We start from the raw sequence: 14951 nt of genomic DNA on the forward strand, positions 1-14951 counted from the left end.
CTGCATTTAAGAAGAAAATCATTAGTGTGCTTTCAATTTTAATTGTGTTTATCCATAAATTTACATTTCTATACAAAGGTCAATTTTATAGTGTACAAAAAACCCTATTACAATACAGTTTGTACAACATTGTATGTACACTTAACACATAGCTAACATTCATTCTACATTGGATCCAGTTTGACAGAGAACTTCAGGTACGGTAGCAGACCCACAGTGATACTGGGCAATATGCGTGTAACTATTTTGTATTCTTTGTTATGCATTTTTGGCATTCTTCAGATATAATTGTAGCTGAACAGTAAACACTGGCGTAATTTTCTGGAAACAAGAGCTGTCACTAATGGTGACAAATGCCCCTGCAGCGCCTTGACCTTTAACCTGGTGACCTTGACCTTTGACCTGGTGACCCCAAAGTCAATATGGGCCGCGTATTCAATAAGTACTATTAGCATGTGAAGTTTGAAGGTCCTGTGTGCAGTGGTTCACTCATTAAGTGCCTTCATTCAAAAAGTTAACATTGGCCCCTGTGACCTTTGACCTGGTGACCCCAAAGTAGGGGTCGTTTACTCAGTAAGTACTATCAGCACGTGAAGTTTGAAGGTCCTGGGTGCAGTGGTTCGCGAGTCAAGTCTTCATGCAAAATGTTAACATTGGCCCCTGTAACCTTGACCTTTGACCTGGTGACCCCAAAGTCAGTAGGGGTCGTGTACTCAATAAGTACTATCGGCATGTAAAGTTTGAAGGTCTTGGGTGCAGTGGTTCGCGAGTAAAGTGCCTTCATGCAAAAAGTTAACATTGGCCCCTGTGACCTTGACCTTTGACCTGGTGACCCCAAAGTCAATAGGGGTCTGTACTCAATAAGTGCTATCAGCATGTAAAGTTTGAAGGTCCTGGGTGCAGTGGTTCGCAAGTAAAGTGCCTTCATGCAAAAAATTAACATTGTGACGAACAAACGAACGAACGGACGGACAGTTGAAAACTAATATGCCTCCCTTCGGGGGCATAAAAAATCTAAGAATGCCGACACTGCAAACGAAGAATGCTTAATTTGCCAGTAGTCGGTATGGACCCACTACCTTAACACCAATACTACTTCAGATAAATACAGTGAGCTAACAGATGTCCAAAATATTGTTTTTCAAATACATTCAAAAGGAACCATTTTTTTTCTATAAGTTTAGAAATAGATTTAGGTAAAAAATATGGAAAACTGATATTCAATTTGGTAAAAATTACCAACTTGCACTAAGTTGATGAATGAATCTATTTAACTTGATTAAATAATTTAATAGTAGGGACATTTAAATCTGAACAAAACAAAACATATTTACATTTAAACTTAACAAATATTGGAAAATTATCACAATTAAATAATCACATTTAAACAATAATATGCAAGAACTCTGTACAATAACAAACAACCCTCTTTTAAGAGTATATAGCAATATAGATATAAAGCGAAGAATAATGAACTTAAGGAATGCGGTGGTCTAATGGTTAAATTAGGCGTTTGCAGCTCAACCCAGACATCTGTTCACAATCTCATTGCATATGACACTCAAGGACCAAGGTAGAAGACTTGAATTTGAAGGCCAGTCTCAAAACCAAAAAAAAATAAAAAGCATCTGATTGGTCAATTCTGAGCACAAATTTGGAATTGACCAATGAGAAGGCTGCATTCTGAGACTGGTCTCCCAACTTGCTTAGATAACCTTAGAGCCAGTACTGGTGATTCTTACAGCTGACTTTGGTCCAGTGGTACCACTCACTACCAAACCAGGGATCTTAAGTATGAGACCTCATTCCTCTTTACTAAAATGACTTTGGGATAACAGTTCCATGTATGGGTGCTTTACCTGTGGTACTCTCAAGAACCAGAGAAGCTTCTGATATCGGAGTGACTTCTCTATCTTGCACTCTCCTCCAACAAAAATTAAAGTGGTGATTCCAAGAATAGGACTTGTGTTTTTCAAATATGCCTTCATATAAGCTGGAAGCTTTCACTACCATAAAGCTAAAACAAATTATGTTTTAATCTTTTCACATATTTAATGTTTTTTTCTTTCATATTTAATTAATGCTGCATACTTAAGAAATCTTCTCAAGAACTAAGTAACTGTTTAAACAGTGGTAGTCTTATGTCTAACTAACAGTCACACATTTCATGGGCTACATAGGGTAAAACATGTGCCTCTGAGGTCAATAAAATGATTATGGTAAATGAGAGATCAGGAAAACTAATTTATTTGAATAGTAGACTATAATATACTAAACCAAAATGCAATTTGAAAGCAAAGTAATAAAACACTACCACGCCAGATGAAAAAAAAAAGGAAAGTTTTCATGTTTATCTATCAATAAACAATCAATGTATTTCTTGCAAACTTACAAATGAGCAACGCACAAAATGCCACTGTAAGCATAAATAAATCTCAGAAAGAAGACATCAAAAATTTTATCAGAAAATCTTAAGTGTACAAAATGACCTTCCACTGTCGCAGTTATCTTCTCGCATCTATATGTACGTGTTTCATACCAGTTAAGCAACACCTTTCAACAATAATTTAGTCGAGTAACAAAGGTCAACTGACCTGCCTCTGAACACAAGGTGAAAGACGACATTAAATCATCAGAGAGAATATTTCGGTCGTCCGAGGATAAAACTCACAGACTAAAGACCAGTTTTGCTCTTCTTACTAAGCCATGCAGGGGGCTACTGTTAAATGATAAATATTTGCGGGGGACTAATTTTCATGGATTTTCACAAAGCCAAATCCCTACAAAAAAGTCTCATTCTAAATAATTTTATGCTTTAAGGTCAAAATTGAAACATCAATTCTGTCATAAACCATGAAATTTGATGCCTTAAAAATTAATTGATTTTAATATATTTATTTTTAAGCCTATCAATTCTCCAACACAACATAAATGCATGGTAGTATGGCCTGACTAGACAAACAAACCCAAGCACCATAATTCTCTTTCCATAGTTGTTGCCCCAAATTATTGTCTGGGTCTTAAACTACCATCAATAACACAGTAATATTTTTTACAACTACAGCTGCAACTCATATCATAAACTCACTTAACATAATTTTCCAGCTATCTTGAACACATTAACTTAGTCTATAATAAGTCCCATCCTAAAAATTTCAAATTACAGATCTCTCCAAATAAAACACTTATTCCTCTGGAATCTGAGATACGGATTTTCAATTGTATATGATCTTAATTTATCCTTCTATCTAGAAAATACGTACAAGTGATACATTACATTCTATATATTAATTCTATTTTAACTAGGTCGGTATTTGTCAACATACACAGCCTGACTCTTTTAAGACTTTAAAATGGTAGGTATCAAACTTCACATTCAAGATACTGAAAATATTGTATGGTGTTCTGTAGCTGTTAGAAAAATTGTCTGACAGTGCAATCAAAACATCAGCTACCTCATAAACTGAAATTCATCAAAAAATTTGACATCTCAATTTCGTATGTGTAAAATCTACGACTAAAACTGTAAAACTGTTGAATTAAGACAAACAAACCATGTATTCTGTCCTTAATCAATTAATGAATTCAGGCCCTAAATCAATGAAGGAAAAAAGGGTCTTATCAAATAATGAGTTCAGGTCTTGATCAATTAATAAGACAAAGCCTTTATCAATCCCTAATCAGTTGTTGAAGTTTAGCTGTTACTAATCATTTTATCACTATACTAGCTCAAAACTTGGCTACAACAATATATTTTCTAGACCTAAATTTACATTTAATACTAAGGTAGGTAACTTCTAACATATCAGATTACTTGTACATTTTTCTAGTTATCTCCCCTTATAGACATTCAGTGTTCCAGCATCAACAAAATTTACCATCAGGGTTTCCAATTTGGAGACCTTAACTTTCAACTATTACTTAACACATACATTTAATATTCAGTATAACTATAACATTATCTTTCATAAATGAGAAGTGAAAACATAATTCAAATCTGATATTTTGTCAAAAATTTATAGCATTCTGCTTATACCATGGAGGTGCTTCAATGGTCACAAGCTTATATCAGTCTAATGTCATTTGCAAAGTAAATCTTCCTCATTTTTGAGACAGAATAATATAATATCCCCTTATCTTTGCAATACTGCCTCATTTCCAGTCAAAGATGCATTGAAGAAGATTGAACCGTAGCGAAAATATGCATCTTGTCCCATAGTGCATAGTTTTAGAAGCTTTGGCCTCATGTTCACAAAACATTTTCAGTCTCAGCTGAGTTTGATAATGAAAATATATTAAAATTTGTCATTTATATCAAAATATCATGTTTAAAACTCAATTTTAAGTTAATAACTATTTTCAAGTGGATATTCAGTATTGATGGTTGTATCAGTCTCAGTTGGAATTCAACCTGGAAGTTTCAGTAAAATTGATATTAAAATTTCAAACTCAAACTCCGCCAAGACCGAAAAACATTTTGTGAACACGAGGCCTGGCCTTAACTACCATAATGACCTCAATTCAAATATCACAAATGCGAAGTCCAGGGCCTTGCAGCCCCTAGACAATTTATGCAAATTTTAACTAGCTACAAGTATTTTATCTTGACAAAATGTTTAAACTTATGTCTAACAGAACACTGAAAAACCTTTCACTGAACACCTTGGTATTCCAGGAGTGAAACAGTCAGATCTTACATGTACAACAAACAATTGTCCTTTCTATTTTGTGTCTTTTCAATAGTTTTGACCAAATTTACCAACTTTGTGCCATATCACATGGCTTCCAGCAATAAACTCGATCAAGGTAAAATTTTGCCCCATGTCTGATTTATTTTTTTTATTTATTTGGGTTTTACAGTGCACCAACACAGTATAGGCTATATAGCGCCAAACAGGACTACAAATTTTGGTTTCACATTTCATTTACATCGAAATAAAAACATGAGGTATGGAATCAAATTTGCATACCTGCTGGAATCACAGAGTTACAGCAAAACCAAGTGTTAAGATCCTATTATTCGCCTCTTACGATCATGCAAGGGTAAGGCAGTGGTTCCAAGTCTTTTCATACACAGAATGTCCCAGAACCACATGGGGCGCCCCATGTCTGAAATTATTATCTATATTAAGAATCCTGATAATAAGAGTAATATATTCCTGTTACAATCTATTAGATATGATCTCTTCCAGGTAAAAATTAACTTGGAATGTAACACGTCTGTCTCTGAACTTAATATTCCATAATGGTTTCATTACAAGGCAGTCACATTTCAATATAACGTCCAAACAATGAGGTCATGCAAAAGACCTATGTCACAAAAGAATAATGTATCAAAACAACTTAGTGATAAGTTGACCAATGTCAGATAGAGCTAATGTCTGTCATATGTCTTCTTTTGAAAGGTTTAGCTACACCATTTCAGTTAACATTCACACCTTTCTACAAAGACCGAAACTTTCTGTAAACCTTGACCCTTTCTTTACAGAGTAACCTCTCGGGAGCTAAACTTGGCAAAATTTCAAGCTTTCCAAAAGTATTGCTGTATGCGTGTTTGCACAATATCTTCACTGCCAGCTGAAGGAAGGAGGTCCAAACAGGGTTAAATATCACATTTCAGTCCCAAATGAACGCCCAGGCCTCAACGCCTTTAACAACAAAGTCTTCAGAACATGTGAGTATATCGTTATCAAATGTTTCGCACTTGTTTGTTCTCCCATGATACAGATCTTCGTCAAACCATAGTCCAAATACACCTCTGAAATAATATACCAAACACAATCGTTTACTTATGAAGAGTCAAAATGTAGTGACAAATATCAGGGCTCCGGAAATTTTGATAACTCAATCGGTCCGAAACGAAAATCCTGACATCGGCGCTACCCCACCCACCGCATTCCCAATATTACATATTTTGTAAAACGTGATAGGGTAAAGAAATAAGCATGTCATGCATTAAAACTGATTTACCAGTCACCGCGCGTTACCATACAATGAAGACAGTTATTCAGTGTTATGTGTGAACGTTACTTTGTTTAAATTTCGATGTTTTTCCGAGATAATACGAGGCATTGACACCGTGTGCGTAACTAGTCTAAAAGCCAACGCAAGTGACTTCGATACCGTATACACGGCAGATACTTTGTGATGTTTCCTCATTCTTTGACGGAATTCTATAAAATACAATGCGTCAAAGTGAGTTACATGACACATATTCTCTGCTAAACAGCCTCAGTATTTAAAGAATACTCTGCCGCGGACCGAATGTGTAAGTTATTTGAATGCTGAGATCGAATTTCCCGCATGTATAGTACCAAAACGTCATGCGGGTTGGCCACGGATATTTCATTTCACTTACGTTGTACTTCAACAAGCAACTACATTTTATAAAGTTATATGTTCTCTTCTGATGTAAACAAAATTTCATTTTGAAGTGTTTTTTAAAAGACCGATTTGATAAACAGTGCCACTCCGGTTTTCTTTATCATTCGTGGTTGCCCGTCCATTTTTTTTCTTTTTTGTACAGTCGGGTTGCAAAGACGATTTTCTGCATTTGTTTCAACTGGAGCCCCAACAAATGAATCATGTAATTTTTTCAAATCAAGTAATTATGAAAATTATTTTTATCGGTTTTCCGTGTGATGTCTCATTAAATCAAAGACCTTTAATGTACAATTATAGCCCTTTGATTCAATGCAGCGACCATTTGTTTGTTACCGTGATCAAACATAGCCTTTTGAAATAAACCATCCGTCGGATCCTAAATAAAAGAATTGGATCCCCGTCGAAATGATTTGGATCCAGTCAGAAACGTTAGGAAACCAGTCAAAAATGTTAAATACACCGCAGTCGGCTGTCTGCAAACATTAAAGGATGTGCCGCGCGAGCACTGATTGCGTCACGCGCTAATTACGAACCGATTATCAAAGTGACAATCAGACCGATTGACACGTTTATTGATTATCTGAAGGTGCGACCAACGATTTCCTACTTGGCAGGTGATCGTGTATTGAGATATCAGACCGAAATTTATACTTTTCTCCATTTTTCACGGGACCGATTTTTTTCGTTTTTTCACTTCAGGAATCGGTCTGAAAAGTCAAAAATCGGTCCAAAACCGACAAACCGGCAAATTTCCGAAGCCCTGACAAATATATATTTACCTTAAAAACTGTCTAGTGATATCTGAATGGTCACAAAATTCAAAATTTTTAACGATATGAATGAGGCTGTCGACAGTAGCCCTAATTCCAAGGTCAATAAATCCCCGTATCTACAAAACCTAAAAGGCAACAATTGTGTGATTATTAAATCCAACAACTGGCATGTCATTTTTTGAAAAGAGTCATCAAATCTAAACGCACCCAAGATTTTATTCCTTGTCATTTGCCTTCATATGATTATGACGTCAGTGTTTTGATGCCATTGCTGAATCACACCCCAGGCAAGTTTGCACACAAGACTTTTCCCCTAGACTCTATCCTGGAGTCAGTATGACTTCTCATCACTAACCATGTGACTGCCAAAGCGACAGGGGTAAGTTTCATTTTGTGGCTCGGGTACTCGCTCCACGATTCCCTGACATTTCTCAGAATTGTACACTGAATTTCCTGATTTTTTTTGCACTGGTATCAACACAAACTTGTGCAATTTTCAAATGTACTGTCTCTGCCACCATAATTAGTGATTCAACCAATGGAAAGGACTGAAGATACAGATTTTATTGTAATACAAAATCTACAGTAATATAACAACTTACTGGCCAGCTCCGATGCTTAAGCTTTCTTGGTTTCCTTTGATAAAAAAGTTGTTTTCTCCCGTCCAGTTGAACACTTTGAATTCTGGGTAAAATGTAAATAAGAATGTCTCCCCTGTACCATAGAAACTGTCACTGTACTTCAACTGGCATGATGTCATAGCTCCGAATACCTGCAAGTACACAATCATCCCTGTAAATGATATCACTGAACAACAAATAGGTCTATCTATCTATCTTCCATTACTATCTCACCCTTTAAAGAGACGTAGACACTTTCATCAAGCCACAAAGATTGTTAGTAAAAAAAGTAAAAGAAAATCGGCCCAAACACCCAGTAATCAAAGGCCTGAAGGGCCTGAGAGTCGGCTAATGATTGATGTACTGGTAGTATTGTCTACCAGTTTCAGTTTGGTTTTAGTTTTTTTCCCCAACTGAACAGAGATTTTGTTACAATAGATGAAATGGACATTCAATCGATGCCTAGTAAAACTTTGATTGACATTATACAAGTATTAAAACCCAATATATTTCTCTAAGATTGAAGAGTGGTTTGCAAAACTAAAAATGTTGAAAGTACAAACTACAATTTGACAGGTGACACTAAGATACTGCCCATGACTATAAATATTTTTCCAGTAAACATTTGCCTCCGGCATTACCAAAACAGGCAATTATCGGCTGGTATATATTCGCACATGATAAAATTTGAATATGAAAATTTATATACTGAAATTTTATAGCGCGGATTGCGACATACAATTTGTAACGGATGGACGAAAGAACTGTTCAGATATTTTACAGATAAGGGGCCTGGCAATAATCGTGTCACACGCTAGGTATTGTTCAATCATATTATAAGGGATGTGAATTTAAAGTATACTTACTTTTGTGTTTAAAGATATGTAAATGTTGCTGAGTGTCAATATATAGTGTCATGAATGTTTACACTGACAGGAAAATTGCGCATTCGAAACTAAGAGAAGTTACTCGGACTAGCTACCAATTTCGGAAAAGATAACCAATATTAATAAATGCAGTTCTTTTTTAGTTAAAACCATCATTTATTCTATTTCAGACCTGTTAACCCCTTCAAAACCATGTCAGTAGTCCCCAAGTCTATGTGCTTTAAATTATCCGTTTTGATTCATGTAGACAGACAGGCCCAGACTGGGCTGAAAAAATGTTTGAGCCATTTTTACGTGGTCAGTAGCAGGGCGGGTTTGGGGAGGGGTGTTCCTTCCCGCTTTGAACTGCAGTCAGATTTTGAAATAGGCATTGTGGCAGGTGGTAAAAGGGCAAATGTATCAAACTGTAAAGTGGCAATATGGGGGGAGGGTGTGGGAGGATACCCCCTCCTGCAATTAGGGTTTGGGGTATCACCACAAGGAAATTTTGAAAATGTAGACCCTTGATACAGCCTTTGGTGCGATTTCTAACTGAAAATTTTATGTTTCAATTTCTAAATATTACCTCTAGATTCTTTTTAGTATTACAATATTCAAAGTATGAATGACTGTCACTTCATATTTTTACTTTCAGGTCATGCCTCAGCACTAGAATATAAGTCTGATATTGATTCTTTGTATGTATTATAAAAATAAATTCTAGAATCATTTCTGTTACAATAATATCTATCATGTCTGTTACTTTAATGTTCTACTTTTGATTTCAAAAACTACAAGAAAATACAATTTAATGTTTCGCCGATTTGTTTATTTCTCGAAAAATAAGAAATAAAATCATTTTTAAAATCAGTAGTAATTAAACAAATCAGTAAGAGCTCTTTCTCGGGATAATTTATACGCTTACTGATGGCAAAAATCAAGCCATGTGTCATCATGAAAAGCAGAATGGGTGACGTTTTCATTTTTTTGCGAACCTGAATCGTAAGCAAATTATCCAAACCAGTCAAAATTCCAGAAAGGTTACGATCTAGATTCTTTCTAGTATTACAATATCCAAAGTATGACTGTCACTTCATCTTTTTACTTTCAGATCATGCCTCAGGACTAGAATACCAGTCTGACATAGATTATATGTAGGTGTAATAAAAATAAATTCTAGAACCATTTCTGTTACAATAATATCTATCATGTATGTTACATGAATGTTAAAATTTCATAACACAGCTCGATATTTACCCAAAATATTATATCCGGATACGATTACACTTTTCTCCATTTTCAACAATATATTTTACAAATTGTGATGATACGAAGTTATTTAGTAGCAATTGGCAGTATCTGACACTGAAGTTTACGGTTAAATTACCTCTTATTTAAATCTTTTCATAAAAAAGTTGTTTCGTTTCGTGAATGCAGCCAAACATAGATGATCTACTTTCGATTTCAAAAACTACAAGAAAATACAATTTAATGTTTCGCCTATTTGTTTATTTCTCGAAAAATAAGAATTAAAATCATTTTTAATATCTGTAGTAACTAAACAAACCAGTAAGAGCTTCTTCTTCCGATAGTTTATCCGTTTACTGACTGCAAAATTCATGTGTGTGTGTAGAAACCCACGCAAAGTTTATAGAAATCATACGATGCGTGTATACGTTCAATGTGGGAGAATTAAGGCTGATCGGGATCGGCTATGTTACCTAACGCATCCAGATAATTCAGATTTTGTTTTTAAAAAAGCATTGTGTGCATTTCTGTAATTTTATATACGTTTTTATACGCTTAGAAATTATTAGACATGCGTATTTGCATTATTTCTATACGTAATTTATGCTAATACGCATCTTATCTGGAGCCCTGTGGAACTATTTTTTGTCTTTCGCTGGATGTTACGCAAGCTCTGTAAGCCTGCGCAATTCATAAAATGCACATTTATGCTTAATGAGTTACATTCGAGTATTGCACAATTACAAGTCATAAATATGACAGATTACATCGTATATTGGTCATAGCAAAGGGAATTCACACAACTTAACTTCATTCATGCAGTGAACTGTTTGAAGTTTGAGAAATCTAATGGAACTACATCCCTTCACTGTGTTATTTGGTCCATTTAGACTTAGAGAATCGCTGGATAGCAAGGACTCGTCAAAACGATTTTATCGTTTAGCCGACTCAAAAACTAGTGAACAGTGGTTTATGTAAGCAGTCAAAATGAATGCACCTTATAAGATGCATTGGTCTTCATTCTAAAAATAAATCTGAAAAGGAATGACACATATGAAGACTGAAACTTACATTGTCACTAGTGTCTTTCACAGCAATCAGTATAGGACTCTCCAATCCCAGCATATCTCTGTACAATGTCTTCAGTGAGAAGCCGTGCTTGTCTGTACTGTATATCAGAGTCCATGGATAACCCACTGTTCTCCCTGGCATCACCTGGCACAGCTGTTTATAAAACAAAACATCTTTCAATATAACAGAGGTCGTGAAATTTATTTGAAATGTTATTGGTATTCGGTCAGATCTGTTGTTCCTTTACCTGAAGGACCAAAAATATTCTTCGAATTTTTAAGCTGTCAGTTACTAAACTTGAAGCATATCAGGTTTGATTTCTTTATAGGTCAAATAGCAACTTTCCAGCTTTTAATGGTGGAGGAAAGCCCCTTGTGCCCCTCCGAGCATAATTATAATCATACACTTAGAGGTTTTGTACCCAAAGCTGTGATGGGCAAGTGACTTGAAGTCGGCAACTGAAACTTGTTTAAATCCCTTTAAATCACTTCTATGGATTTCTTTTTGTTGGGTTTGACTTAACACCTCATATGGTGACTTTCCAGCTTTTGATGTTGGAGGAAGACCTAGGCTCCCCTCTGTGGATTATTTCATCAGACGGGCACCTGGGTAGAACTACCAGCCCTCCGTAAGCCAGCTGCATGATTTCCTCAAATTCAATGCCCAAAACAAGGCTGGAACACATATCGAGGGCTTGGTGCAAAACTATTGTAAGTGTATATAAATAAAGAACAAGATACAATAGTTTTGCACCAAGCCCTCGATATCAGCGATGGGCAAGTGATTCTAAGTCGGCAACCTTAAGCACTCAGACTGAAAGGCCCTTCTAAGGAAAAATGTAATCTTCTGGATATTGTGAAAAAGTCTCCATCTCACAGCAGAGTGCCCAACACTTTACCTAATACAGTATCCTACTTTGCCGTTGCTAATTCTGGACAAAATTCTGATTACTTTACAGCTTAACTGACAACTCACTGATACAAAACAGAAAACTTATTTATACTAGATGAAATTAATTTAATGGAAACATTAAGAAAAATCCTATACTGGTACCTATGATAAACCCGGACAGATGATAAAGTTGACCATCTTGGAAATATTCGACTGCAATCGGTTATTTATAAAATTGAACACACCATCTAATAGTTTTCACTTACAACACCAACTGGTGTAAACAACAAGAGGACCATGATGGTCCTGAATCGCTCACCTATCCCCACATGACCTAGTGTTGAACTGAGTATGACGTCGTTATTTCTATTTCTATTTGACACAGTGACCTAGATATCATCAAGATAAAAAATTCTGACCAATTTTCATGAAGATCCGTTGAAAAATATGACCTCTAGGAAGGTCACAAGGTTTTTCAATTATTTGACCTAATGACCTAGTTTTTGAAGGCACGTGACCCACTTTTGAACTTTACCTAGATATCATCAAGGTGAACATTCTCACCAATTTTCCTGAAGATCTCATGAAAAATATGGCATCTAGAGAGGTCACAAGGTTTTTCTATTTTTTGACCTACTGACCTAGTTTTTGACCGCACATGACCCAGTTACGAACTTGGCCTAGGTATCATCAAGCTGAACATTCTCACCAATTTTCATGAAGATCCATTGAGAAATATGGTCTCTAGAGACGTCACAAGGGTTTTCTATTTTTAGACCTACTGACCTATTTTTTGACCGCACGTGACCCAGTTTCGAATTTGACCTAGATATCATCAAGGTGAACATTCTGACCAATTTTCATGAAGATCTCTTGAAAAATATGGCCTCTAGAGAGGTCACAAGGTTTTTCTATTTTTAGATCTACTGACCTAGTTATTGACCGCACGTGAACCAGTTTCGAACTTGACCTAGATATCATCAAGGTGAACATTCTGACTAATTTTCATACAGATCCCATGAAAAATATGGCCTCTAGAGAGGTCACAAAGTTTTTCTATTTTCAGACCTACTGACCTAGTTTTTGACCGCACGTGACCCAGTTTCAAACTTGGCCTAGAAATCATCAAGGAGAACATTCTAACCAATTTTCATGAAGATCTCTTGAGAAATATGGCCTCTAGAGAGGTCACAAGGTTTTTCTATTTTTAGACCTACTGACCTAGTTTTTGACCCCACGTGACCCAGTTTCGAACTTGACCTAGATATCATCAAGGTGAACATTCTGACCAATTTTCATGAAAATCCATTGAGAAAGATGGCCTCTAGAGAGGTCACAAGGTTTTTCTATTTTTAGACCTACTGACCTAGTTTTTGACCCCACATGACCCAATTTCGAACTTGACCTAGATATCATCAAGGTGAACATTCTGACCAATTTTCATGAAGATCTCATGAAAAATATGGCCTCTAGAAAGGTCACAAGGTTTTTCTATTTTTAGACCTACTGACCTAGTTTTTGACTGCATGTGACCCAGTTTCGAACTTGACCTAGATATCATCAAGATGAACATTCTGACCAACTTTCATAAAGATCCCATGAAAAATGTGACCTCTAGAGTGGTCACAAGCAAAAGTTTACGCACGCACGGATGACGGACGACGGACGCCGCGCGATCACAAAAGCTCACCTTGTCACTTTGTGACAGGTGAGCTAAAAACAAAATTGGTAAATATTCTGTATAAATAAATGACTTACATTTATTTGTATAAAAAATATTTATCCAAAATTAGTGGGGAAGAGGGTGTTTTTTTGCGCATGCTCACTGTCGAAACATGAAGGCCTGACATTTGGTAACTTTTCATTACTTGATCAGGAATGACTGTTGCACCTTTTTGGGGAAAGTTTCAATATAATAATACCAAGAAACTTTTGTAAATGACAAAGTGTTCGAATTTATCATCAGTCGACGTTCATACAGTCCCCATTTTACATACCCCTTTCAGGGCCTCACTTCGTGTGAGTTTGCTTACTTAATATAAATTTGAATTATGTAAATTTTTCAGCAAAGGTTAAGCTTTATTTTGATACCGACCATTGATTATAATTTGCAGAAATAAAAAAGTTACAGGTAAAAACCTCATTTTCTGTTCGGGTTTATCATCAGTACCAGTATGCATTCAAATCAAACTAAAGAAAAAGAGAATTAAAATATCCAAATAAATTAAAAAGGTTCTTTTCGCTGTACCTCACTGATATGATATTCTCCAAATATTGTTGATTCCCCTATTAGTTCCGGCAGAGGCATGGGCTCCTCGAACACAATAGAACGTCTCTTGATTGCCTCACTTTGACTTATAATCTAAAAATGTAGAATTATAAGATTTCATGCTTATACTCACTTCCTATTAGATTTATTACTTTTCAGACACTTTGTACTTTGGTACGGTTCTTCCAATGAGCACCATTTATATCGCAACAGCATCTGATTCAATACTTAAAAGCTATCCTTGTTTTGTTAGTTTTCCGGGGATACACGTGATTTTCAACAGCATTTCAGTTATATAAACTATAAATGTCAGAAGTTTGTTATTTAATAAAATGTTCCTGATTATTAACAAAACTTATTATGTTCCTGCATTCTTAATAACAGCCTTTACCTGATTTCTGCAACTAAATGAAAACTTCCCCACTAGCTGAGAACAGAATGATGACCTTAGGATAATTGTCTTACTTCAATCACCATGGAGAAAATACAGTGAATTCCAGGAGTGCTTGAATTTTGTAAAATTATCCAAATAAATACAATAGGGTTATTACAACAGTACCTAAATTCATCAATGCAGTATTCGACTTGCTTGGCCTATATCCGGCTTGGCAAAATCTATGAGACAAGAATGCATGATTGTACAGTTTAACAAGCCTTAAAATTTTAATCTTCATCTACCTATGTGTAATGATATCTTAGTCAAAACTGATTAAAACTATAGGCAAGTTATAAAAACAAAACAAACAATGCACTTTTTTGATGCAAAGAACGTTAAGACTATCATTACATAATTTCTGGTATCATACCTGATGTCATAACAAAAGAAATC

At 35.6% G+C, this 14951-nt stretch overlaps 1 protein-coding gene across 12 annotated transcripts in view; it reads right to left on the reverse strand.

Annotated features, from left to right (window-relative positions):
• Nucleotides 1-25: 25 nt before the first annotated feature.
• The window catches only part of LOC123543400 (nuclear receptor coactivator 7-like), a 97028-nt gene continuing 82102 nt past the window's right edge, over nucleotides 26-14951 (reverse strand). For 10 of the 12 annotated variants that reach the window (XM_053526523.1, XM_053526521.1, XM_053526522.1 and 7 more), the window contains 4 exons: nucleotides 14102-14215; nucleotides 10963-11115; nucleotides 7760-7929; nucleotides 26-5758 (listed from right to left, as the gene is read on the reverse strand). In XM_053526523.1, coding sequence (XP_053382498.1) covers nucleotides 5617-5758; nucleotides 7760-7929; nucleotides 10963-11115; nucleotides 14102-14215 — 579 coding nt within the window. In that variant the 3' untranslated portion in view covers nucleotides 26-5616. Of the gene's footprint in view, nucleotides 5759-7759; nucleotides 7930-10962; nucleotides 11116-14101; nucleotides 14216-14681; nucleotides 14738-14951 lie in introns of those variants that run through there. The other 2 variants (XR_008367794.1, XM_053526527.1) reach the window with 2 other exon arrangements.

This window comes from Mercenaria mercenaria, chromosome 16 (genome assembly GCF_021730395.1).
Source record: "Mercenaria mercenaria strain notata chromosome 16, MADL_Memer_1, whole genome shotgun sequence".
Taxonomy (NCBI): Eukaryota; Metazoa; Mollusca; class Bivalvia; order Venerida; family Veneridae; genus Mercenaria; species Mercenaria mercenaria.